Below are 27,716 nucleotides of genomic sequence, written 5' to 3' on the forward strand. Positions count from 1 at the left end.
TAATCTGTCCACCCAGAGGGAGAGTAACTCAATTTGGTCTTCCCCAGAACCTGCAGAAGAAATGCCTGAAAATAGCACATCAGACGCAGAACAGAAAACTAAATCCTCATTTCCTGGTTTCCACAAAGAACTGATAACATATACTAAGTGCACAAAAAAAACCCCAGTGGTTCTCACCAGAACTTGTTGCATTTCACAGTGAACCAGAAGTGAGGCCAGCTCTATATCTTCACTATAGCCATTCTTGAGAGGAACTGATCTAAAACCTGGGGTGGGGGGAACATATACAAAGGACAATTAGAGTCAAGGCAAAGGGTTATCTGCTGTCACAAAAATGGTGCCTACAGTCCTGAGGGCTAACAGATTCTTCATTGCTCAAACGTTCTGCTGCTGAGAGCAGGCTTTGCTATGACAATTACAGGGAAGCAAAAGGCAAGAATGGTAAAATTGAGAAACACATGATTTCACATGCTCTTGAAAACTAAAGCCAGAAGCAGAGGAAAGCAGAAAACCTACTCTACACGCATCCACATCTAAGGTAATTAGCAAAACAAATGCACTGACATCAAACCAGAAGAAGAATCTTCCCAGATTTTACTCAGAGCACATAACCCTGTTGCTGAGATGGAGTATGTGGTAAAGAGAGTGCAAATTATTCTACATAATGCTTTCCTATCTCAATTAAAAATTTCAAGAGGGTGAGAGAATTATTTTAAATACCTATACGCTACACACCCAGTATCATAATAAACAATGGATTAAAGAAACTCCTATCAAGAGAGCACTTGTCCTTTGGCACACTGTAGCTGCTACTGAGAGCAAATACAACAATGCTGAACAGCATCTTTTTGACTTAGCCCCTTATTATACCCACTGGTCTTACCTGATTTGATTCCTTTGATGGGAAAAGTGGCGTGTGCTAAGAAATTGGGATCACTGAACATATCCTCCTCATAAACAACAAAGCGCAGAAAAGCTAGATTTGGATCATAAATTTCAAATTTCACTTGCTCCGGACAGGGTGCCCAAACTGGATTAAGGCCATTGTCATCTGTAATGAAAAGGAAACATTTGCAGTATGAAGCAATAATTTCACCTCATTCACATATGGGTATGTATCCCAGGACATTTTCTGGGGATACAAAGGCCCAAAAATCTATTTACCATCTGTCTCCTGTTGTAACCTTCTTTCAGAAGGTTTGTATTTGTTTATTTGGGGGAGGAGATAGGAGGAGACTTGGCAGGGATGGAAATCCATAAAGAAAAGCCATTTGTATTTAAACATATAAAACCTCCTTGGACGTGTATTTGTAAAAAAAAAAAAAAAAGAGCAAATTCATTGCTCATATTCATGAGCCTCATGCTCTGTATCAGAGTAAAAGCATGAAAAGCACTCAGAAGACTAATGTACAAAGGCCCAATTCTTATAGTCATTTACAGAACACCAAATAATTTGGTATGTGTGACACAGTCAGGAGGTTTGTTCTCTAAAGTCTTGGCACTTCCCACAAAAAGTTAAAATCATAATCCTCTTCTCTGAAGTGCTGAAAAGCCACAATGCACATTCTGCTCCCAATTCTGTGTTTATTTTCCACTGGTATCAGTGGTTTGGATAATTAAAACCAAAGCCTCTTGTCTGCTAGAGGAACACTGCTGCATCCAAAAATATTAAACGGTGAAATATTAAGTGGCTCAGATACTATCCCATTTCAGTGCACTTAAATGAAGCTTGTGTACACACAAATGCACATGCACACAAACACACATCCTTTATCCAGAACTCACCAGGACTGAGCTTTGATCAAACTTCCATTGCATTGCAAGTTATACTACTTTACAGCCCTATATACCCAAGCTGTCTCCAGGGGGATGCCAGTCGTAGAACCCAAGTTTAAACAAACACAGTCTGGATCTCACAGTAGTAACTCCCCATTTGGGCCAGACTTTTGGGAACTGACTAGCACTGTTGGAGGCACTTTCAAGACAGCAATTTTTTAAAATATGCAAATGCACAAACTTATACATATGCAAAAACATAACAGAATTGTGACTTTTTTTTTTTTTTTTTTTTACAAACTGCAACAGTACTTTTTTTTCTAAATTTGAATACATTGAAATTTCTCAAATTAACTGGCCCTGAGGCAAGCAAGAGAATAATATTGCATGACTCATCAGTTCAGAGCAACAGTTAACTTATTCCTCGCTGTATAGGTTTCTGGCCAATTACAGAAAACATGAACTCATGGTTATCCTCTATTCACTTTATTTAAGCACACTGGAAGTATAACCATGTCCCTGCAACACAGAAAACCACAGATACTCACTCACAACTGTTGTCTTGAATTTGTTGTTATCATATTCAGCCCCACAAATTTCTACCTCTACAAAGGGACAAGCGATGCTTCTACCAGGTTTAGGGAGATGACGAGCACCTAAAACCTGCAAAAGCAACCGTAAATTATAACCACCTCCAAAGGAAACTTGGCACCATTATTTCTGTACAGAAGGTAGCCTACAGAAGTAGAGGGAGGGGGAAAAAAATCCAGAACAACATGCAAAAATATACACTCCCTCTCTTGAATATGTTTGCATGTATTAAACATACTATCTGTGCCCCCAATAATAATATCTTGCATTGTTTGAGTAAGCCAATGATTTTCATTGTAAGATACTGTAGCTGACATTCGTTTCACACAGTATGCAGTTCCAGACCAGGCCTGTAACATAAGTTTTGTTATCTTTCCTCAGTCTTTATTACATATCTATTTTAAGACATTCCTGCTTTACATTCACAGCCCCTGTTTAGCTCTTCTCTAAACTGCAGTGAAAAGCAGTTAATGTGTTTCTTCTTTCTCAGAAAACATATTTTTAAAGGACATTTCTTACTGTATAGCAACTGAGAACAGAAAGAAGTTGAATTCCTGCTTGGCACCAGAAGACAACATGGCATAATTTTCAAATGATAAACCCATCTCTCCATGAAAAATGAGAATGACATTCTGATTAAGTCACAGGGTATTAAATATGAGCGGGGAGGGGGGACAGCTTATTATTTTTTCTGCTTAGTTTCTGTATTTCATTACAAATATCTGTCTTCCCCACTGGAAATCTCTGAACTAGTTACTCTGTTGCATAACCAATCTTCAATAGGACTCTTCTATTGAGAAGTCATTAGACTGGTAATGCAAGTTAGTTCATTTGGAATTTTTATTAGCAATTACATAAAATTATCCCAGGATTGTGTTTTCAGTCCTATAGCATGTGCTTCATTAGCATGATAAAGATATATATTTCTTTTCAGGAGCCAGTGGAATTAGTTTTATTCTCAAACACATTGACATTTAAAAACAGTATTTTGACAATCTGTCAGATCTTGCTCTGAAACATAATAGCTTTATTTTTAGTTTTATAGATATTTATGACTTGTAAAAAAGATAATTTACAAAAGAGATTTACCCTCACTGTCATAATCATCTGCAATTTCCTCTTCGAGTCATTTGGCATTGGGTCATATTCTTCATTTCGCATGCTTTCTGGCTGCAGAACATAGCCCGTGCGTCCATTAAGTGAAAACAAGGCATGGTTCAATTGCATGTATTTATCTAGGGAGAGAGTTAAAGAGTCATAACAGAAGATCCCCATTTGAATAAAGCTAAGGAAGTACCAGACTAATGGCTCCTCTCTGTAATTCTTTCTGGTCACCACTTTATCAGAAGAGCTGGAAAGGTAAGTTGGAAGACTTGGTTCCTCTCAGTAACTGAATCTGACAGGCCATTTCTCACCAATTTTAATCCCGATAAACCCATCTCCATTCACAATTAGTTTCCTATCAATGTGTCATAAGCTAGCTGGCCCTTACCAGAAAGTGGAATACAGCCTTCCCTGTGGCTGAACAACTGTTCATCCACCTGAAACCTAGTGTAAATATCTCTGCTTGCTTATCACAAAGAGATCAAGGTGAAATAAACCTTTTACAGTTTGGGGCTAGTTAGGCTCAGAGGCAGGGCTTTTGGAGACTGATTTTTGGGGAACAGCTCTATCAGGCAATCCACACATTCAAAACCAAACTTTAGTTCTTGCACATCCCTTCTTGCAGGGAAGTACAAATATATAGGACAGCCACAGTGACTAGAACGGCAGAGGAGCCAGAAAGGGACTCATTTATGGTGAAATGGAAGGTGGAATAGATTCTTTTTTAAAGAGAATGTTACCTGGAGTTTGGAAGTTAAGAGCCACCATCTGGGAGCCACAAAGCCAGAGGCGAAATGGGTCGTAGTTGGATGAGTCGACCCTCTGTCCTTTAGGATAAACACGTGTCAGTCCCTTCAAGTTGTATTTCAACAACTCAACTGGCTTTTGCTTAACAATGCTCTCTGCCTTGGTTTCCACAAAAGAACGGATTTCTTTGAAATCAGGATTTTCTACACAGCGCAGGGAGGAAAAAGAGCGGTTACTAAAGGAAGAAAGAAGTTGATGTTTATACTGCATTTCTACTAACACTTTGTTTTACTCTGTTTTGCTTTGTCCTTTAATGCAATAATTGGCACAGTTTTCATGCAGACATGGCAAATTGGTTGAGCATCAAGTCTGAAAGTTAAAATTGCCTGATTGCCACATGCTTTGCAGCAGGGCAGATAAGAGTCTATAGTCATGTTCTCATCTCATCATTGCTAATAATGTACTTCTGACCACTACAACACATATTTAAATGAGACATCTTTTCCTGGGTTTAAATGGGGAGAAGAAAGGATGAGCCAGGGTCAGCCAATGCCTCAAACAATGACTATAATTATAATGTCTTAACCACACTGACAGCTTATTAAAAACGTTTGCAAAGAAACTTAAAAGAAAGGGCACATTTCCTGGCTTGTCCAGCAGCAATGACAAAAACTGGAATAAGTAGTACATATTTCAGTGTCAGATTCCACACCTGCACTTACACAGACCCCAGTTCTCATTTATATTATGAAACCATATACCATTCCAATAGCTTACATAAATGGCAAACAGGTTCTTACAGTAAAATTACATAATGCACAACAAATACATTTTGAAGGTTTTTACAAACAAATCACAAGTGTTTAGCCAGAGTTTTTCCATCTCAAAAAAAGTCACTTGACACTTAACTAGTGAGCTTCCCCATGAAAGACACCTACAAGAGGGTGTCTCTGGTTAACTAGTTAGAAATTTGTGACGGTTGAATAGCAGCAACCTCCCTAGTGTACAATTTCGAAGTGCCACTGAAAACTGCATGAGTGAGACAGAAATTTGTTTTCCAGTAGAGACAGATTTTATCTTCAGTTCTAAAATTTCAACTAACATCTGTAAAGACAGTAGAAAGGGTAAAATTCAGATGTAATATTAAAAGAAATACCTAAATTGTCCTTGGTTTTGCTTGTTGGCTTGCAGTAGATTACCAGATCAGATAATTCAATAGCAATCAACTGATTCTTTTCCCAGTATTTTCTCCTGTTCTCCTGTAAAACATAACAAAGTTTTAGATTACAGATACTCTGAGTACCATGGTACAGTAACTCCAGGGTATACTCCAATGAAAAAAAGTTGATGCATTCTTTGTTGCCCAGATTCCTATCAGATACTTTAGACACTTGCACAGATGTAAGGTACTTTAAGACCCAATTCAGAGAACAGGCTAACCAAGTGGTTTTGGGTTTTAGTTGGGGGTGCCTTTTGGGGGGGGGGGGTGTTCTGTTGGGGGTTTTTTGTTTGGTTTTTTTTTTTTTTGTAAGCAATTGTTTCAGTGCTCCCCCTAATCAGTCCTACTCAGAATCCTGGCAAATTTTTTTTTTTTTCTTTTAATGTGGCTCTACTCAATTTTAGTTACATTCTCAACTCTATACCTTATATAAATGCAAATGTATGCAGAAAAAATGCAAAGGGTAGTGAAGTGTCTCTCTACTTACTTACAATCCTGAGCAGGACTTAAGTCTTGTTAGTAATTCCCACACAGCTAAATTCAAACCCTATGAGCATCATTCCTGTAGTTTTCTATTTGACCACCAAACCAGTAATGTTATGTATGGAAAATAACATGCAATCTTGTTGTCATCATCAGTAATAAACCCACTATCTACTTCCATGTTTGCAAGCACCTGCTCTGTGGAAGCTGAGCAACAGTCCCTGCAACCAGAGATTGGGAACTACCGAAATCAGCAAGATTTGTCCTGAGTGGAGACATTTGAGCGGGAGGCTTTTCAGACATAAGAAGCAATTACAGGATAAAACATGTTAGAAGAGTCCCGTACTGAACAGCAATTAGCTTTGGTACAAGAGGTTATGAAGCAGCAGCAATTAGGAAGTCTTCCAGAAGAATTCCCTCAACAACACAAACTGAAGAGGAATGAAAATCAGAGCTAGGGAGCCATGGGTTTCCAGAACGTTTCACTGAACCAGAGATGATACAGTGAAGTCTAAGAAAAGCAGAGGAATACAGCATTTAGACTCGAAAATAACCTTGGGAAAAAGCTGTACAAACCTCATTGTACTTAGTGATCCACCACAGTTTCCCAGACATTGCTCAACAGTAATCAGAGCTCCAAATAGCAAAGGACCGCTTCTACATGCCATGAGCTCATCTTTAGACATAACCCTCTAGTGATAACCAAGCAGGAGAACTAACAATGAACAACCATTCCTAGGAGCATGGCAAGTGTCAGTATTAAACAGAGATGACAAGATACATGAAGCTTAGTTTTACTTTTTGTGTAAAATGGGCACAGCCCAAAAATGAACTCACAAAAAACCTGTATCATATTGTAGCATAGTGTTGACTCACTATGCTTTTTCCTTCCCCAAAATTCAGCCTGTTAACTGTACTGGCAAAAAGGGCCTCTCCTCATCTTTTTACCCTCCCAATGCAGCAGTCTATCATATGAACCTTCTACTGGCCACACTGTGAGAAAAGCCTCCCGATGGACAGAAATGAGTTTAAAAGCATCTTTGAACACAGAGTGTTTAATACAGCTCTAACTGTAAAGAGGGAGAAAAAGCTGCCAAGCTCCTGAAGAGCCACTGATGTCCCATAAAAAACATTCCATTTGGAGACACTTCTTCTGGGTCATGTTTCTCTTTTTCTCATTTTTATTTCTAAATGAAAGCCTGGCATAAGAACCGTATCTCTCCCCCAACAACAGGTCAACAGCTCCTGTTGCTTCTTCCCTTGCTGAATTTGCAGTCCTCTGCTTGAGACACCAACTTGCCTGCTATAAATAGAATTATGATGACCCTCAGAGCATTTACCACTCCAGATGACAGATAAATAGCATGAGCCAACATGATACTGAAACACGTCTTCCATCACTCATATCACCCACTTAACAATAAAAAAGTGAATAAAAGCAACAAAGGAAAGAGTATACTTAAGTATAGTCATTGTAAGGGCTTTTTGGTCATGTCAGAGACTGCTTAAATACTACAAAAGATGAAAGGGAGGTAAATTAATACATCAGAACAGGAGAAGCAAGTCCTGAAGAATGTCTTTAAGGGGCCGTACTTGTAGAGAGATGTAGAAGCTAAACTTAGGCAGAATCTTTTAATCTTTAGGCAAGGATTTAGAAATACTACTATTGAAGATCTGGTAAATCCAGAATGTGTCTATTAGTTACAAATATATAAAGCATTAGCCAAACAATTCCCTATCAGTGCCACTGCATTCACTGGAAAGCAGAGTTAGTAAACAGGATCAAGAAGCATTTAGGCAAAGGCAGCTCAAATTTCACATATACTTACTAGTGGATTCGTAACTGAACAGAATAGTCTGATATCAGAGTTTCTTCTGCTTAACACTACGACTGAACCAGTGTAACCAGATATAAAATTTTAATGGCATCTACTTTGTACTACTAAGCACATTTCACTGAGGTGCAGGGTGCAAAATAGACAGTACTCTACTGGAAAACTCCTGTTAACATAAATTTACATAAAATGCTAATTTACATACCATTCCCAAAAGAGTTTAGGGAACAAGATTCATAGCATCATAAAATGAACAGAAAAACAGCAACATGCAAGAGAGTGAAGGACCATGTGTTAGCAAGGTTTAGCAGTGTATGGCAGCTAAAGACAAATCCTACTGTAAATTTATAGCAGTACATTATAAAAAAACAACAACGGATAGATTTTAATCAATACCTCTTCTGTAGTTTTCCAGGTGATTTCACGGATACTTTGGTACCATTCAAAGAGTTCTTCTACTTTATCAGTTGCAAACTCAACACATGGATCTTCTGGATTCTTAGGTTCCAGAATGAAGACAAAAGGCTTTTTGTGTTTCCCTTGTGGCATTTTCACTGTTAGGCAACACAGTAGCAAGATATTTATACTAAAATCCAACAGTTCTTCTTCTAAGCTGTCATTGTTGATTTATTGCAACAGTTACTATCATAAAGTTTCATCATATTAATGGTATTAACTATATTAATACAAGTAGGTGTTTTGGGTTTTGTTTTTTGGTTTTTTTAAAAATAATCTTTCCTGCTAAACATAAGAGTCTACTCAACACACAAAGCTCAGGAGTCCACATGTAAGTATCAGAAAATACATACCAACATTGTACGTATTGAGTACCAGTATACCGCGACATAGAGAGCCTAATGGATTGTCCTCAATAATCTGAAAAACACAAGTTAAATCTGACGCTAAATCTCCTCTTGAGTGAATATGCACAGGACGTTAACAAATAATAAACACGCACCATTAAATCTAACCTCAGCTTCACTGAAAGCATGCCCACTATAATGTTTAAAAGCCTGTTTCCACATCAAGAATTTCTCATTTTGAGAAACACATGACGATCTCTACAGTGAGATTAGTCAAAATGAGGAGTGCAGCTTCTGTCCTAACACAAGTGCTCATTTTTCAAGTCTGCTTAAGGCTGCAATGACAGGGGAGGGGGAAATCCAATACATGTGTTTTCCTCCAAAGACTCCTGGAAAATCATTGGAAATGCTTCAGAACAACAAAAGAATTCAATGTTTTATTTTTAAAACTCAAAAATATCAAAACTGCTTACTATCGAGTTTTGTTTTGTTTTAAGACATCTTTGTACAAGACTCCAGACTAGATTTTTAGACAATTGTGACAAACAGTATAGGGTTAGTTATGCATAAAACCTTAATAATGGAGCGTGAAATGGCTAGTAAGATGTGTTTGGACACATAGTGTTCTTATTTGCAAATATTAAGGCAGTAATTATACAGGCAAACTAGTTAAAAGTTTCAGGCACATTATCATTTAGCCAAACTATCTGAAAAATCTAAACTGGTATGATTTTCATTAGCAGGAAACCATTATAATCTTCTAAAACCCCACCGAATCAACTACCTCCTTAAGTAGTTTTCTATAAGGGATGTCCTGAGAAAAACGTTCAGCAGCAGTGAACAGTGAAGAATGTATTAATTTCTCTGTTCTGTGTTCTCTCAAACAAACAAGAGCATGCACAGTCGTAATTCTATAAACCAGACTTCCACGTCCAGTAGGTAGCATCTTCTAGGGAAATATAGCAGACAAACCTTAACCCTCACCTGGTTTTCAAGCTCAGCAGAGTTATCAGATGACAGGTCTTCAACATAATTAGATGGAAAATAGTGTTGGACTTTTTCTCCATAATCCCCCTTCCACCTGAATTTAAAAAGAAAAGTATATATACAGAAAAAAAAATAGTTAAAGTTCAGTAAGTCATTAATGAAGCAATAATCCTCAAGAAATTGGTCATTAGTACCCCATACTAGCTTATATTTTGGCGATAGCCAGCTAGACAAGTGACGAAGTAGCTAAAAGCTCTAACAAAGTGATCATTAACTGTAGTAACAGATGATTTCAGAGGGATTACTGTTACTGTAAACTGCAATTAGTGACTTAAGAGGCTTTTTCCCCCTCCAGTACTAAAAATACTATTACGTGGTTGATTACCCTGCAGAAACTACAGGGAAACATTAGATTCCCAAGCTTTCCAAACAATTTACAAGCCAGCTAAGAAAGAAAACCTCTTATGAAAGGAGACTGTACAGATAACTAAAAAAGATAGGTTTGATTCCTGAGATGTACTTAGCAGAGCAAGGAAAGAAACAGAGCAATGATGACAATGGTAATAGATGCATGACTTCCCAGAATACACAACGGTAAAGATGAATGTAGTAAAGGGAAAATACTGGACACACTGGGCTATGGAGGTTCTGCAGGCTGAGGTTATTGCTATAGGACAGAAAAACAGAAAAGACATGAAAGGAGACTTGAGGATGAGGCGGTTTGGGTTTGGTTTTTTTTAAATACACTGGCATTAAGATTTGCACGGCCGCAGTTAATAAGCAGCAATCAGACAACAGGCAAAGTTTTTAAAAACTGCTACTCAAAGCTCAATTTTTTTCTCCATCTAGTAAGTCACCAGAAGTTCTCCTATGAGGAACCTTTGTCCTTACCAGCCTCCAGTTTCCTTTGTGACATTATGAATTAAAGCTCCTCGAGAAAAGCTCAATTCATCACTTCTTTTGGCTCTGTAGTCATACAAGGCTTTCACTGTTCTCTGAGGCTTTAAGAGAAACAGAGCAAAGGGGTCATCTAGGGGGATGGGTCATAAAATAATCAATAATGCAATCTTAAAAAAAAAAATAAATAAAAGGAGGTGGGATTGGATCATTTTGTTGTTGTTGTTGTTATGAAGCTTAGAAAACATAATACTAAAGTTCCAGAGTGACATCTATTGGTGGAAGCAAGTGATGCTACTTAACTGCTATTCTTCAAGTAACAGCTTGGAAAAAAGAAAAAAAGAATCTTTCTTTTATGGGTGCTGCAACATAATTACGGGGGGGGGTGGGGGGGAGAAAAAGAAAACCACACAGTGAAAGATCAATCCTTTATCTTCATTACATGTATTCATATGCAGTTGGAGTTTGTAGGCTTAGGTTCCTACAAAGCCTCCACTTCAAAACCACATCAGCTATCCTGCTGGTCACATCTCCTTTAGGAAGTCAACCAGTTTTAGCAGGACAAGCAATTTCTTTATCTTTAATTTACCACTACCCAAATTCTTCAGCAGCAATGAAACTTCATTGGCCAAAAAGACTAAAAAGAATTACAGCCAAAAAATTTACAAGCAGGTGAACTTTTATGAGAATTTACAAGTAGGCAGGCCCTAACAAGAATTAGAGATAAGTAGATGTTTGCTGTCCCACTTGTTTTTAAAACATTATCTATGTATCTTAAAAGAATACAAACTTTAATAACTCATTAATAAACCAAAGACACAAGCACATAAACAAACTCTGCACCTATTTGTGCATGCAGGCCATGTTTGCTAATGGAACTGCGATAGTTTTGTGCACAGATAAGTAACAGTGCTCATAAACACACACACACAGACACGCACACTTGGGGTTTACATGTTGTACTTTCTTTTCATGAAGATTTGGCCTTCTCAAATTGAATCTTCTTATAAGTTATTTAATTTGGGGGCATACCTGCATAAGCACGCATGCCAAATCAAATCGCCTCCACAGACTCAATAGCAAAAAGTGCCCAAATTCCCGGTATGGATGAATCAATACAGGATTTGCACACAAGAAAATGTGTGGGTACAAATTTTAAAGAGATGTTAGAAAAAAGTCACACCCTTTAAACTTCTGCTGTCCAGTCCCCTATAACTCAAGCAGGCTAACGCCTTCAATTATCCTTTTCATTACTGCTAACAGGAAATCAACAAACAAGTCTCATAATTTTCAGAAGTCTACAGTAAGTGTGAATATCTCTCTTTAAGCATACCACTGTAGGGGTGATTTCACTGGGTTCCACATACATCTTGACATCATAGAGGGAGTTAATATCTTTTTCCTAAAAACAGGAAGAAGGAAAAAAAAAATAATGAAGTTACAGGAGTAAAAATTATAAAATTACTTAATGTTAATAGAACATTCATTGCTGAAACCACCTTTCTGACAATACATAGGCAGACAGAAGAGGAGGGAAGCCAGACACCTATGTTATGCTCATTTCTATAGTTGAACATAGCTGAACACGAGTTTGTTATTTAACCTGTCTATGCCTCAGTTTAATCAACAGTAAAACACAATGAAACAGCAATACCTCACAAAGGTATCTCTTAATCAGTCAAATAGCTTTGAGATTGCGAGTACCCTTCTGTGTGCAGCCAGGGAAGACAATAGCTACACTTATGATTTCTGTGTTACAGTACTTTAGTTCCAGTATTGGTTTCACTATTAGATAAAAATTCTAAAACAATATACACAGTCATATTTTTAATTTTAGTCTCTCCTTGTGTTCCCATTTGGACCCGGTCCTAGGATACAGAACCTTAGCTATAGGCAACATTATAAAAAATCCTGAGGTCTAAAATGTTTTCAGTCCCTTTTAGTCTCCCCGGAAGAAACAAAAAACCCAGACTTTGATTTCCTCAAACATGCCAGACATGTTTTTCCTGCAGCTTCTAACAGACATATATTTGAAAACAGAAGACAGCATCTCAGGCTTTTCAAAGGCCAGTTACCTCAGCAAAGCTCTCTCGTCACGGAACACATCCATCCAGAAAGTAAGCCTCTATCCTAAGGTAATTATCCAGGCTCCCAGTTTAGTCAATGGACAGAGACAAGTATCTCTTGGGGAGATTTTCTCATGCTTATCTCACAGAGTGAGCCTTCAGAGGTACCTCTCACTTTTTACCACAGAAGGCAGTTGGACACCATCCCTGAGTTGGCTCCAGTACGGTGAAGCGAATGCCACTGCCTGTCCAGAGCGAGAGGCACAGCAGAATATTTCATTTTTTTCTGAAAGGCTTAGCAACTGGCATCTGCATGATCATTTTAAGATCTCTGCCCACTCCACCAATAGAAGACAGGGCCAAATGCAGGCGAGGCTATTGTCAAAAACTTGTGTTAGCAGAGCAACAATCCCCCACTTCACAGAGCAGCTTTTCTAATCAAATCATGAGGAAGTTGATCATGAGTTGACCGGTAATCAAAGATGAAGCTCTTTCCTTCACGTATCTCAAAACCTTCGTGAGAGAAGTCAGTATAACCATCTCAGTTTCACAGATAAGAAAACTACCTGCTTAACCTCCCCCAAAGGTCATCTACCACAGCCAGAATCAAACCCAGCAGCCCCAGGTCTAGATCTGGGACTCCATCCGCTACAGCAACCGGCACTCGTACAAAAACCATTGCTTACCGTGCTGTAGCGCTCCAGCAGCTCCTCAGTCACCGGGTAACGCAATTTCATTTTCCTGTACAGCGGATGCTTCTCATAGTATGTTACCAGCTCCACTAAACTCTCAAAATAGGCTGAGGTTCCAAGCACAAAATGGCGACCTTCTTGCTGAATTCGGAAGTGCTTCACTTTCCCCTCCGCTCTGTGAAACAAGTGCAGGTGCTGTAAAAGGTATTGGTACTTGCAGTGAGAGCACCGGTGCTGTAAACTGGACCAAAGCTGCTTTGTGCATCTTAATCACGTGAAATCATTTCTCCCTCTTCCAAAACCTCTTTTATTCAAATTGAATTCCAGTTGCCTGATTAAATTCACAAAAAGACATTCTAACTTTTCTACAATGTACAGGGCCTTGGGACAAATCCATGTTTTTGCTTAGATTAAATTTCCCTATTTTTTTCCCCCGCAGATAGTATGAAGGTGACAGAATACCTAACACAAATGTCTCTGATCAGACTGAGAGTCCCTCTGGAATCCACTGATGATGACCTGCCACTGTCCCTGAGCGATAGACACACTCCCCTCAAAATGAGTAGCTGTCTCTTCCCTGTAATCATTTTGATAACTACAGCAATCAATTTTGAAAGAAAAAAAAAAATCTCTTGTGCTTGAACACAGCTATTGTGCTTGCACTGATAACAGTAAAGCCATCCACTGACAACCATTCCACCCACAGAAGACCCCTGCATCCTTTTCAAGCTGCTGAAGGTTTGATACTTGTTTTCCCCACTGTGAAACGGTTTTACTGAGATGCTGCAGCACAAGTTACTTCAATATCCACCTCAGTAACAGCAGAAAGCTTCAAACCAAAGTACACAGGGGACTGGGGAATTCTGGACATCTTCAATATACAGTAAAGCATGTAAATAAGAGGAAAACAAGTATTTATTTTTCCAAAGCAATTTTATATGTTGCAGAAACAGGCATTTTTAGAGAAATGTGATTTGATTTGAAGGCACAATGGAGAACACCACAATTCTATACATTTTATTAATGTTGATGTAAGAACCACAGTTTCAAAAATATTTTCCCTGGCAAGAAAAGCCAACAATTTCATTCTGACATTTCATTTTGGTCAGTTATATGACAGGGCAGGATTTCAAGGGGATAAGGACCTAGAATCACTGCTGAACCAGCACCAAAGAAAACTTAAAAATAACACCCTGCAGTAAGGAGTGTCAAGGAAGCGAAGAAGGGTCACGCACAGTTCTGTATAGGAAGAAAAGGACAGTCGGTGCCCCAATATTCTTTTAAAAACATAAAGGTTTATTCCAGTCACAAATTAACTCTTGTACACATTCTCATACATGGACCTGCTGCACAAATCAACCATGCTAATTACTCAAAGTTCAAAAGCAAGAATTTTATGACTTTAAAAAGACCACAGTATTTTTTAAATAAGAAAAAACAGAACATTGTTGGGCTACCAGGCAATGTAGTCATATCTGTCTTTTCTTACCTGAAAGTCATGGCAAACGAATCAGGCTCATCTCTCTTTCTAATCAGAAAGGCTCCATCTCGAGGAATTCGCATCAGCATGTCTTCTGCCTCTCCCCGACTCAAGTTGCTATAGTACCAACTATAAGTTAAAAATCAAAATGGACAATGGATTGCAAAGCTTGTCAAACGTCATTCAGTAAGAATAACAGGCAGCGCTATTAACAACAGAGTTTCAAACACTACAAGAAAAATTATGCATTAGATTTTCCCCATCTCACCACCTATGACAGCAGCTTATTACAAAACACTGTAACACAGCAGCTTATATTGGATGAAAGCATCAAGAATATATCAGAACACCTTGTCTGTCTGAAACCATAAAACATAAATCTGCATTTCTTCCTGAAACAAAGGCACTGGATCCTGCTTTTAGTCTGCCATTCAGTTTTCAGTAGTTTATTAAGTTTTGGCACAGTAAATTTAAGGAAAAGCCCAAAACACAGACAAAATAAACACACGTGGCATTTGAATTCTTTTATTCAGAGCTTGATTTTCTTTCACTGTAGGGATGCACCGATCTTGGATCTAATGTGCCTTCAGTGAAGCTGTGGCCACTTATACTGGCAGTACATCTCCACCTTATACAGAAAGGCAGGAAAGCCTAACCCTTAAACTCTACCCTCTCCACTGGCTTCCAAAGCTATCTACAGGTGGTCAGTGACTTCCAGATCCCGGGGAGGGTGGGGGCGGCGAAAAAAGAAGTTTCAAGTCACAGATCAATATTTCACATGCAAAGGAGATTTACTTTTTCTCACTGCAAAGAAAACAGAACAAAGGGCAGTGATTACAGTGTTCTGTCAGCAAACAAGAGCAAGCTCTGCCCAGGATCTGCATTAGGCAAACACCACCTGGAAATAAACACCAAGCTATACTACTTCCTATCAGCATGGGGCGAAGTCAGCCTAACCAACTCTGACAGGGGCGAGGTGGAGGGTGGGATTAGGAAAATGTAACTGTTTGGGCTCACTGCCCCTGTAATAGAGTTTCCAGATGGCACTGACCATGACCACTTAGTTGTCAGGCCACAGCCAACTACTAAATATCTAATCCAGCCCACTGGGTGTTATAAAACACTAAGCAGAGAAAGAAGGAACTGGCACACTTCCACAGCATTACACTTCTCACTGATTTTCCTAGTTGCTGCTAGTAAATTGCTTTCCCAGTGACTGCTCTGTGTTGTACCAGGTTCTCACAAAGTCAGTGATCTTACTCAGCATCTTTCAGGGAAGCCTATTCCTATGACACCTGTGGACAAGCAACACTCAGCTGTGCTTCTGAATCCAGGAAATTTTCTATGCAAAAATCCAAGACCATCTAAAACAATGCAAAGGACACTGTCATAACAACCCTAGCGCTTGCCTTCTGCTGTACGTACTCTTTAGTCTCATGAGGGCTGGGATTAGGCACAGCATCAGTCAGACGCAGCTCAAATTCAGCACATCGCAAGTGGGCCTCCTTGTAGTGTTGAATGAGATCATAGATGCTATCAAAAGTGAGGTTGTCTGTCAGGTAGTATTTCACAGTGTCCCCATCACTTGAAGAACGGATCCGGCAATGCTGGACTCTACCTGACCTCCTGAAGAAATTAAGAGGTGCATAAGGAAAAGAAAGGCTTTATAATAGGTTTTCTTCTTTTGAAGTGTTTCCTCACCCATTCCTGGTCAACTACTTGGTGAACTTGCAAAGAGGCAAAAAATCTGTATCATCTCATAAAACAACCAAAGTAAGAACAGCAACAAAAATCCCGACAAGTAAGATTACAGGACCAAAAATAATAATTTTCATCCCACAGTGGTTTAAAATCTGGCATACACTTGCTCGCTGTAAAATTTGCTCTGACAGCGCTCTGGGTCAGAAATCCATCTGAAACACTATTCCTTATAATGTCCCAACCAGAAGAAAAAGAACCCAGACTACCAAAAAACCAAACACATCCCCCAACCCCTGAAAATTCTTTATTGTTTTCCCTCTAGAGGATCCTTTCATTGAAAAGATCAATTTCTGCTAATAAAGGTATGCTCATGAGACTACCTCTTCAGTGTCGAAACCAGTAATTTATCCCTAAATTAAAAGATCAAATTTTGGCCCACTCATTGAGGAAATAACAAATCCTACATCCTATCCTGCCAGAGCACTAGAAAAGTTTGGGGGGGGGGATCAAACCAGTCAGTGCTCTCTTGACAACTGTAGCACTTCAAATAAAGCCTACTCTGCCAAAATGCACTATGCTATACTGAAGTTTAATTTAGAGAGTAGCCTTTCACAATCCCATCAATAACATTCTAGTAATTATAGCAACTATTCGCTGTTACTTCCTCTCAGCTATAAACCCATACTTGAAAAATACACACATTTTTGTGCATTGCCATAAACCAAACAAAACCCACATAAAATTTTTATGACAATCACCATACCAGAATGACAAGGTGCAATCATTAGGGAAAGCCTCACTTTCCCTAACTAGGAATGTCCCATCCTTGCCACCCATTTCAGCACAATATTCCTGGAGCAGTTTCTCAGCAGTTGTTCTCCCCTCTTTCATTTTCCCATGGAACCATTTCTCTTTTAAGTGCAGTTCAGTACGTTTCACCTCCTAGACCAGAAAATAAGAATTTTTATAGTGCATTTCTAATTTTATGATTTTGAAACAAAGTACTTGTTATTGATATAACAATCTACTATTTCAGGATTTCAGCTCTTCCTAGCCCTGAACTCTGCTTCCATAAGCAAGCCAATCAGCTTTACAGGCACCCTTGACTCTCCTCCCCAGTTAAGCCATTTCTTTGGAGCAGTGATCCACTTCAGCCTTATTCAAATATGTAATCAACAGAAAGTGAACGAATGCAGCAATACAAACACTGATCCATATTTTCAAGGCAAAACACAGTACTGCTAATTCACAGTTTCTAATCAGCTTTTTCCAGGATTCATCTGTGTTCTTCATTACACATTAATTATTTTACTAATATTAACATCTAGGTGAATGGGTAAAATGTTCTGTATGTGCAGAGATCTCTGAACCATGCACATACACGTTAGCAATGAAAGAGCATGCATGGAAACCCAAAAGGTCAGAACAAGAAACCATGCTGAACATCACTGCTATTGCAACCCTTACTGAGACTCATATTTCTGCTTTACCATGCACAACAGCCAAGTAATACATGCTCACCTGTGACAAACACTTTGCAAATGTGAAATGAACAACATGCACTGTGTAAGAGGTATGCCGTATTACTAACACAACAAACCTTAGTTCATCATAGTGTCTCATTTGAGAATAGCAATAATACTTAGCCAGAGGCATATAAAGACTTTGACTGTCCGTGCATGCCTCAGCATTAGCATTTAACTACCAAAATTATATTTTGTTGTCTTTGTACTCCTCTTTGCAAGTCCTCAATCAGCCAAGGGAAAAAGTTATTTTATTAAAAATAGGGTTAACTGGAGTACCGTGGCAAAGATCCTTTTTAAAATTTTTTATCTCCAGATACACTTGTTATCTGACATGGACCCTCTACAATTTCAACATCAGCATAAAAAATACACATCTGTAGACACTGAAATAATCTGAGAGAATAAAAAGAACATAGCCATCACCTTTGATGAATCTTCATCAGCATTCTGTTCTATATCATCGCTGAATGAAAGCTTTTCATCAGCAATAGCACAGTAGTGCCGAGTCCATTTCTAAAAGTTGAGAGATATTAAAACCATTAACAAGACAGAGGGAAACTCACTAACTACAATTTCAAAACAAGGCATAACAATAAACAAAATACCTTCTGCCCCTCATTCACATCTGTTCAACCGACAATATTACTTATACAAATATTGAGAAAATTCATGTAAATTTCCAGTTATTACACAACCTAGTAACAAACTGTAGCAAATATTACATAAATAATACCTGTTCTATTGTGTCCCACATGTAAAGTTCTCCTTGTTGCTTTTTTTCTTCTTTCTTGTCTTCCAAGTTCACATCAATGTCTCCCTTTGGCCCCAGTTTTTTGTGCTTAAAAACAAAAAGCACCACCACATTCATACACTCACAATTTAGTAAAGGTATCATTCAAGCAATGAAGAAACAACTAGTTTGATAAGAGCTCACTGTTCTTTAGAGGACAGAAAACATGAAGTGACACACAGAAAGAAATATGGATAAAACAATAACCCCTCTGCAGAGAGCAGGACATAAGGAACAAAACCCAAAACAAAACAAAAAGATAAGGAATTAAAATGAATGGGGAATTCATCCTTTGACAAGAAAAATGAGCAGAAGGGAAATTTTTTTATGAAATGAGGGGTAAATTCTGCTTTCTTGAGAGTGCTCACAAAAAACAGTGGCTCAAGGGGCTATGGGTAACATCAAATACTTAACTGCAGTTAATGATGGGATTAATGGTCTCCTATCTAGTAGCTCTCAACTACATTCAGTTCTGCGTAGCCTACTGTAGGTAGATTTCAATTTGACAGGCTTATCTGAAAAATGCCACAGGCTCCTAAAGTAGGAGCTGCCTCTGACTGTTTACTGACAACATTTTCCAAACAAAAGCCAAATAACACAACTAGCTCACTGGCAGGTGCTGATCTATTTAAAGACTCTTTAATGCTCTTTTAGACAGGAGAGAGCGATATGGATGTTCTCTTGTGCAGACTCATAGTAGTTTGTAATTCCTTTTCAATCAGATCTGTCGTGTTATTATTCATGTGCCTATGCATCTCCCCCTCTAGGCTCTGCAAGGTAACAATAGACAGTTTGGAGGGAAAAAAACCCAAAAACTTAAGCACAGAGCTTTTACAGCTTATAATGGGGTGCTATTATTTCCAGTCTTACATTGAAGAGCTGTATGCTTATATCTGTCTACCCTTATTTCTTCTGTTCACAAGTTTAATACATAGGAAGCAGTACCGTTAGAAGAGCTGGAAAACTGAAGCATGGGCAAAAGTAATTATTATTTTACTAAAGAGATCGTAAGCAGCCCTCAGATTCTCCACCTAATTATGCCTTTGTCCTAGTTTCAGCTGGCATAGAGTTAACTGTCTTCCTAGTAGCTGGTACGGTGCTATGTTTTGAGTTCAGTATGAGAAGAATGTTGATAATACTGATGTTTTCAGTTGTTGCTAAGTAGTGTTTAGACTAATGTCAAGGATTTTCCAGCTTCTCATGCCCAGCCAGTGAGAAAGCTGGAGGGGCACAAGAAGTTGGCACAGGACACAGCCAGGGCACCTGACCCAAACTGGCCAAAGGGGTATTCCATACCATGGACATCACATCTAGTATATAAACTGGGGGGAGTGGGGGCGGGGAATCACCGCTCAGGGGCTAACTGGGTGTCGATCGGCGGGTGGTGAGCAATTGCACTGTGCATCATTTGTACATTCCAATCCTTTTATTATTACTGTTGTCATTTTATTAGTGTTATCATTATCATTATTAGTTTCTTCTTTTCTGTTCTATTAAACCGTTCTTATCTCAACCCACGGGTTTTGCTTCTTTTCCTGATTTTCTCCCCCATCCCACTCGGGTGGGGGGGGGGGGGGGGAGTGAGTGAGCAGCTGCGTGGTGCTTAGTGGCTGGCTGGGGTTAAACCACGCCAGCCTTTCAAAAAGTTCTACTGCAGTTTCAATCTGAGAAGTCTTCTTTTGGTTATCTGCCTCATGTTGTTGCACAACAGTACTGAGTAAAGCATCTGTACTGCCCAGAAGGTAAGACACTCTAAGAGGAGCACCTCCGTTTTTTTACAAGTGGCTCACTAAATTGCATATTTAAATCACATTGAGTTAGTAAACACCCATCAATTTTTGAAGTTTCCAAGCAATCTCGACAACTCAAGTGTGCAGCCTGCAAGTGCTTTGGGTTTCACTTGAATTAGAGGAATTCTTCAGGAAAAAAAGTTAATAACACTAATCTAACTTTCTATTCAAGAACATACTTTTGTAATATTTAAGCAGGCCACATTGTGTAAGAGGTCTATGATAAGCATCTGCAGCAGTGAATCCTTGCTGAAATTTAGCAGTGACATTTCAAGCTGGAAGACCTTTAGAAAAGAGCTGACGTTCAATCTGACACTTGTACTAGCAACACTTATTGCAAAGAAAAACCAACAGCAAGCACTTTAATACATAGTTTTACAGAACTCCATGCAATATTGCAAAATGTTACTACTACACTCTTTAAGCATGGGGTTTCTTGTCTCTCAGCAAAAACTAAGTTGTAAAGCCCGAAGTAGTATTTCTGGCTCCTGCTCTTTCCTATTTTATCTACCAGCGCACAAAGCAAGCCTACCTTGATGATGATTTTTTCTTTCAGCTGGGTTGGTGAAGGTAGCTGATCTGCACTGGCTTCAATAGGCTTCATTAAAAGCTGATCCCCAAACACCTCCTTGAACACTTTGGCCATGTGTCGCTGCTGCTCCACACTGCAATGCTCTTCAATTGACAGAATGACTGGGTATCTTTGACAGAGAAAACAAAAGGTGAATGAAGACAATTTCTCTTTGCTACAGCTGGTGAGGCAAGGAAAACAGCACCCCCTCTCACCCCCCCAGATCAAAGAAAATATTTAAAGCAAACAAGAAGACAAAAGGAATAGACACACAACAGACAATAATAGATGTGCAATCATAGAATCGTTAAGGTCACAAGGGACCTCTGGAGGCCATCTAGCCCAAACCCCTTCTTTGGGAAGGCCCAATTCCTAAATTAAATCAGGTTGCTCAGAGCTTTGTCCAGCCAAGATTTGAATACCTGCAAGGACAAAGATTCTTTCCAAGCTCTTTGGGCACAGTTTCAGTGCTAAAGCACCGTTATGTGAAAATTTGTTCCTCCTCTCCTCAAAATTGTGTCTGTTTTCCTTCACATGCACTCTGAGAAGAGTCTGGGTCTATCTTCTCTATAATCATCCACTAGGTAGCGGAAGACAGCAACCAGACTCCCTCATTAACCTCTTCTTGAAGCTAAACAAACTTAATTCTGCGAGCTTCCCCTTGAATATCGTGTGCTCCAGCCACAGCACTGAAAACTGAGGCAGAGAAAGCATTGAGTACTTCAGCCTTCTCCAGTCACTGTCCAGTTCAGCAGCAGGCTCACATTTTTCTTAATCTTCCTTTTGTTGCAATTGTACCTGTAGAAGTCTTCCTTGCTGTCCTTCACATCCCTCAGCAATTTCATCTCCGGATGAGCTTTGACTTTTCTAATTTTGTCCCTGCATATCCAGGAAATACTTCAATACTCCTTCAGGGTAGCCTATCCCTTAATGCAAGTAGGGAAAGCATCACACTGCATTCACGATATTGATGGTCTGAAGCCATAATGCACCATGAATTATGGTTGTCATTAACACAGTATGCCCATGCAGACACTATCCCACATGAGAAAATAATGCTTCTTTACATCCAGCTGGTAAAGTGGAAAAACAGGACACTGGCAGCCCTATCTCCTTCCCAATTTTGGGGCAGTATTTTTCATGACAAGGACATCTCAGCACAAGTTACAGAAGGGCAGAGCAGAGATGCAGATTTAAACCCATGTTATCAGTCCAGGAGGCATGCTATGAATTCTACATCTTCTCAGCTAAGACCTCCCCTAAAACATGAACATCACCTGATAGACATATTGCTTGTCACTTGTAGTATTTGATTACTTTTTAAAAAAAAAATTTCAGACAAACTATCCAGCATTTGAAGTTTCACACTTCAATTTTAAAAAAGAAGACCCAAGCAAGAAGATGGGAACCACTTTAGGGTACTCACTATCTATCTTCCTTAGCAGCAAATTGTTATATAATGGGACTTTACCTCAAAACTGAATCTATTAAAGACCCACATTTAGCAACAATGAAGACTACTGGAATGTCATTATTCTCCTATTACTTTTTGCTCTAGATTACAGTGAAAATAAGTTCAGGAAGGTCTAAGCATATGAAAACAGGCTTAAGGAAAATAAATCAAAGCTTACTCAGATGCAACAAAGGCATGATCTTTGATTGCCTGTACTACATCATCAAATTTGATCTTTGTTGTCCGTGTCCATCCGTGGTAAATGATGGGTTTCCCATCAGGACCATCCCAGCAATCCACTAGGAAAGACAAGCAGTGGAAAAAGGAAGAGACCAAGCAGTTACTTAAATAACTCTAGTAAAAGGCATACATCCAAATCTTCAGTGTTCCACATACCGAGTCATAGACTTTAATGTTCTAATAAAATATTCTATTAGGTGAATTTATATCTCTCACAGAGGAAATTAAGTTCACTTAAGTAAGAGCAATACAAATAAAATACAATATAAAATTTTCCCAAAGCATTATCATGTGGGAATCTAGAAATAAGGAATTCAGGCAGCTATATTGTCAGTCTACTCATTTACAATAATTTTCCAGGGGTAAATACACTCCAACAAGTGGCAAGTTGACAGCTTATCTCTTTTGTTGATTTTAACCCTGAAAGTCTAATTTGAGATACATTTTGCGTTAGCCAAATTGAACAGGCAGTAGCAACTAGTTTTATGAAGTAACTGGTGAAATAACATGAAATTAAAGTCAAATTTCTCAATAAGGTACACAAGCACAGGGATGAAGACACATACACAGTTAGTGGAAAACAAATGCACAAAGACATCAACTGATTTACAAGCAAGTTAAACACAATGACAAATGGCACCAAATTACAAAAATCTCTCTCCATTAGGCTTGTCTGTATTACAATGAAGGCAAATAAACTATCTATCTACACTACACAAGTAATTCCAGTTTAAATCCTATGCTTTCATATAGCAGATCCAAGATTGAATTTTTGGCGTACAGTGAGATTAGATTTAGAAAGACCTTTTTAAAATTCCAAGGGAACAAGAATCAGAGCAAGTGAACAGGGCAATAGTGAGGCATAAGAAAAACAATTTCAGGAATCAGTGTTTTTTATATGACTAACTTCAGAAAACAAACTAGTTCTTGGTTTCGGTTCTTTTTTCTTTCTTGGTAAAGAGGGGAAACTCTATTTATATGGACAGCATGTTACAAACCACTCAACAAACTCTTTACTCACACTCAATACATCGGCATCCCATTCTAAGGCACCTAATGTAAGCTTCTGTGGAGGATTCACTTCGAAGCTGGTCTCCTGTCAGATATCTAAGGAGTAGAAGGAAATTGTAAAAGACAGGCAGTCAGTTTCAACCATTTCCCGCTCACTCACTAGGCAACATTTTTTCCCCTGTCATGGAGAATGTATGTTGATTTTTTTTTTCTTTTTTTTTTACTTGCAATGGAAGAACTGGACTCTGCTGAACCTGACACTATTGGATTTTTGAATGGACCAGATTATAGGAGGTTAAAGGCTCAATCTAAACATCAACCAACTCTGACACATTTCTGGAGAGCAAATCGTGAGCTTTGAAACATACCTAAACCTCATCATGCTGAAGTATAATGATGTTGGAGGGGTGTGGAGGGTACTTAGAGTGATACCACACCCTATACTTCAAAATACCAATAAGCTATATCCATATCCACTTTATTTCATTCCCTGCAGTATTTTATTTATTCATCTCTCCTCCCTCTCTTTACACCTTCTTTCTTTTCATTACAGTGCTAGATGAGCAAATCCCCTTTATTTGAAGACAGTTCAAACTCATCATCACATAGGTTTGTACTTGGGCTAAAGAGCTCGCATACCACAGACTGTTAAGGAAAAGGGCTGGATACCTTAATACCTTAAACACAAACTTCAGAAATCAGCAGGTAAATTACTAAGCATAAAATTCTAAAAACAGTAACAACAAAAATACAGTCCCCAGGCCTTCAAAGTTCTGGCTGTAAAATAAACTCAAAGTAACAAAGAAGAGCATGGATAGCAAACTGCAGTCTTCCTCTGCCTCAAGCACCTTTGCCTGCTCTAATCCTTGTCACCCAGGCAAAGACCATGAGTAGCCACATCCTGATCAGTAGATGTGCTAATTTAAGGTCCCCATATTCCTTTCCAGCTCAGGACCAAATCTTTTCCACTTTGTGACACTGTAAACTGTCAGAGTATCTATCTATAGTGCACATCACTGCCTCCTTTCCCAAGGCAACAAATCCACTGCCCTTCAGATCACAGTAACTGTATGGGATTTTCCCACAGGGCAAGTGGGATCCTTATGGCATTCTTATGTTCAGGTACAGTTAATGCTGACACTAGCTCAACGAGGCTATTGGTGCATGGAAAAATGGAAGCTCCTTCTATAACTTTAATTTCTGAAAGCAGAGAGGCTGGAACAGTCTCCACTCAAGACTTCTTTTTAATTTTCTAGCAGGATTCAGGGTTTGGGTTTTCTGGCAGCTGAGCTCAGTTGTATCTCAAAACCTCTAAGATCTTAAGAGAAGGGGAAAAAGGAGTCCCACAAACTGTGTTTGCCACATTTACATCACATTTTAGGAAGGTTTCACACATCCATGCAGTATATTTCTGGCATAATTTTGAAGTATTACTTTCTCCTAACAGGTGCTAGGTCTGTTTGAACAGGGATAGACAATGCGACTTTTGGTAACTTACGTGTTATGAGAGGAAGAAATCCAGTAGTGGGACAAAGGATTATTCATGTCCTGCGCATCTATTGAATCATATTTCTCATCCCAAATACTGTTTTCTTTTGCAAAAAGGTAAGTGAGGAACTACAATACAAAGAGAGAGACTGAATTTAAATGCTTTTACCATACAAGACTAAAACCCAGAGGATCTGCCATCCAATTAACAAACTAGGAACTAGCGCTGAAAGAAAAAAGTCCACAAGGAACTACTGAAAAGTATCATTATCTTACCTCATCAACAAAGAGGAACGGTTCAGCAGTTTCTCTCATAGTGTCATCAATAAACTTCGTCATTCGTTCTCGGACTTTACTGAGATCTTGTGCCCAAGATTCCTTCAGATAATAATAATACAGTAGAAAAAAAAAACTTTAGAAGTGGTGTTATTCTACATAAAATCAAATAAGGAACAGAGAGACCTACAAATGTGATTTACTTCTCTCCCATACGGCTAGTTTACTGTCAATATATTTTATTGTACCCATATATCTTAAGAGTTTCTTCTATGATGTCTAAAGGCGAAAAAGATCTCCATCTCAGTACCTTCATATAGATTGGAGGCCCACAAGATACATACTACGTATGCACATATATGCACAGAAAAAAGCTGGCCTCCTTGAAGGACATGCCTTAACTATAATCTCTCTCATTTCTAAGTGCAATCTGAACATCCTTTTAACACAGTGAAATAGGGAGAAAAAGAAAGTAGCAAGCTTATACAGGAAGTGCAGGTCTCACTTTTCAATCATATTTGCAAACCTGGAGCTTAGCAGTGCCTAGCAAATATCGCACAATTTTTTCCCATGGTGTCTGTGCTAAATAACATTATAGAAGACCACGAAGACACGGTTCCAATCCCTGCCTCTATCCTTATCTGCTTGCTGGTATGGGACATTGAACTGGCTTCATTCAACAGAAAATTACCTTTGACTTGAATGCAGGCAGTCAGTTCAGCTTTTTATGTAAGAGCTGCTAAAATGGAGCCATGGCCAAGGCATTACCCCCAGATGTACCTAAGATGACAGCTGTAACTAGGCCAGGCTATCATCTTTGACATACAACCAGTGTTTATTTCTAACCTTGTCTGTTTATCTACATGACTACATGGAGACCTGTTAAAACCTTATTTACTTTGTCTCCCTTCTCGTCCTCTGGTGCACCTTCAGAGTCTTTATATAGATGAAAAATAATAGTTCTTGTGAACTTCAATGGCAACAAAGGAGGAGGAATCTTTCCAAGGCCTAGTATCACAGCTGACATCAATCATATTCTATGACACATCACTTTTCTTTTTAATGAGCATAGAATTCTGTGAGACAACCTCAAGAAAAAGAACTCAGAATTTCCCACCTGCTGCTCATGTAGCAGGAATCTCTGAAAGTCATGGAGATGAACTGCTGAAGCGTCTGGACGGTCAGTATTTCTTAAAAAAAAGAAAGGGAAAGTGAAGCTAAAGAAATGAGAGAGCAAGTGTCACCAGATATTATAGCAGAAAATGAGATGGATTTGTATCTTGGATTTACAGTATAAATGTGCTGCCACCACCAAGAAATGTTTTATAACTTCAATGGAATTTAGATTAGGCTTGTAATAATGTATTATCTAATTAATGTACTTTGAGCCTTTAAATAAAGCTTCCTGGATCCCTGATGTACTTTTGATAGTGATTCATTGGGAAAAGTACCAAATCTGTGCTCATTGCTTTATAGCAAATGAGCAGCATTCACTTGACAGGGGTGTTGTTAAGTTTAGTTGAGGCATACAGAGACACTGTTCTTTTACATTATCATAGAGCCACACTTCCACAAATAACTCCTTCCATGTATTATTCAGATGATCTACTGTGATAGATCAAAACCTCCTGAAAAAGGAGGCGAGATGGAGCTGCATCAAGAAAAAGCAGCCCAACTGCCTTCCCCTTTGTAGAGCACAAATGCCGCATCATCTGATACCAATAAGGTATTTATAAGCTACCCACCCTTGATAAATCTGTGCTTTTAAGCAGTCTCATGAAGTTAAATTCATATGACATGATCAAGGGCTAAGGAAGTACGCAGTACACTCAGAGCAAACTTTTTAAGTAACTTCCTTAATCTGTTAGTGTAATATTCAAAACCAAGATAAACTGGTTTAATTCACAGTCAAAATGTTAGTAATGCCTGTGACCTCCTTTTTCATGCTGTACACATCTTATTTAGATTTTCAAGTCCACCAAGCAAAAGATGCAGAAACTGTCACTATCAGCACTCTGCTCAAGACTAGGCAAAACCTGTGCACCACACCACCCTCTAGAATGAAGTTAAAATTTCTCCACCAAATTGTCCTTCCATAGCTCTGTTCAGCTCTTAGTAAAATCAGAGGATAGGTGACTTTGTTTGTTCAAGTCCATACCATTTTTGTAGTCAGAAAGTAAAAAACATTTA

General features: G+C 38.7%; 1 protein-coding gene across 2 annotated transcripts in view; it reads right to left on the bottom strand.

Moving 5' to 3' along the window:
* PLCG2 (phospholipase C gamma 2) overlaps window positions 1–27,716 on the bottom strand; it is a 67,733-nt gene that overhangs the window by 7,178 nt on the left and 32,839 nt on the right. For both annotated transcript variants that reach the window (XM_052796226.1, XM_052796228.1), the window contains 23 exons: window positions 26,644–26,716; window positions 25,527–25,628; window positions 25,261–25,379; window positions 23,773–23,858; window positions 22,690–22,810; window positions 21,020–21,188; window positions 18,641–18,745; window positions 18,331–18,420; window positions 17,145–17,323; window positions 16,106–16,306; window positions 14,690–14,809; window positions 13,195–13,375; window positions 11,776–11,844; window positions 10,437–10,546; window positions 9,543–9,639; window positions 8,565–8,631; window positions 8,152–8,309; window positions 5,375–5,477; window positions 4,212–4,421; window positions 3,457–3,602; window positions 2,325–2,439; window positions 884–1,051; window positions 178–266 (listed from right to left, as the gene is read on the bottom strand). In XM_052796226.1, coding sequence (XP_052652186.1) covers window positions 178–266; window positions 884–1,051; window positions 2,325–2,439; window positions 3,457–3,602; window positions 4,212–4,421; window positions 5,375–5,477; window positions 8,152–8,309; window positions 8,565–8,631; window positions 9,543–9,639; window positions 10,437–10,546; window positions 11,776–11,844; window positions 13,195–13,375; window positions 14,690–14,809; window positions 16,106–16,306; window positions 17,145–17,323; window positions 18,331–18,420; window positions 18,641–18,745; window positions 21,020–21,188; window positions 22,690–22,810; window positions 23,773–23,858; window positions 25,261–25,379; window positions 25,527–25,628; window positions 26,644–26,716 — 2,878 coding nt within the window. The remainder of the gene's footprint in view (window positions 1–177; window positions 267–883; window positions 1,052–2,324; window positions 2,440–3,456; window positions 3,603–4,211; window positions 4,422–5,374; window positions 5,478–8,151; window positions 8,310–8,564; window positions 8,632–9,542; window positions 9,640–10,436; window positions 10,547–11,775; window positions 11,845–13,194; window positions 13,376–14,689; window positions 14,810–16,105; window positions 16,307–17,144; window positions 17,324–18,330; window positions 18,421–18,640; window positions 18,746–21,019; window positions 21,189–22,689; window positions 22,811–23,772; window positions 23,859–25,260; window positions 25,380–25,526; window positions 25,629–26,643; window positions 26,717–27,716) is intronic.

Source organism: Harpia harpyja, chromosome 9, assembly GCF_026419915.1.
Source record: "Harpia harpyja isolate bHarHar1 chromosome 9, bHarHar1 primary haplotype, whole genome shotgun sequence".
NCBI lineage: Eukaryota > Metazoa > Chordata > Aves > Accipitriformes > Accipitridae > Harpia > Harpia harpyja.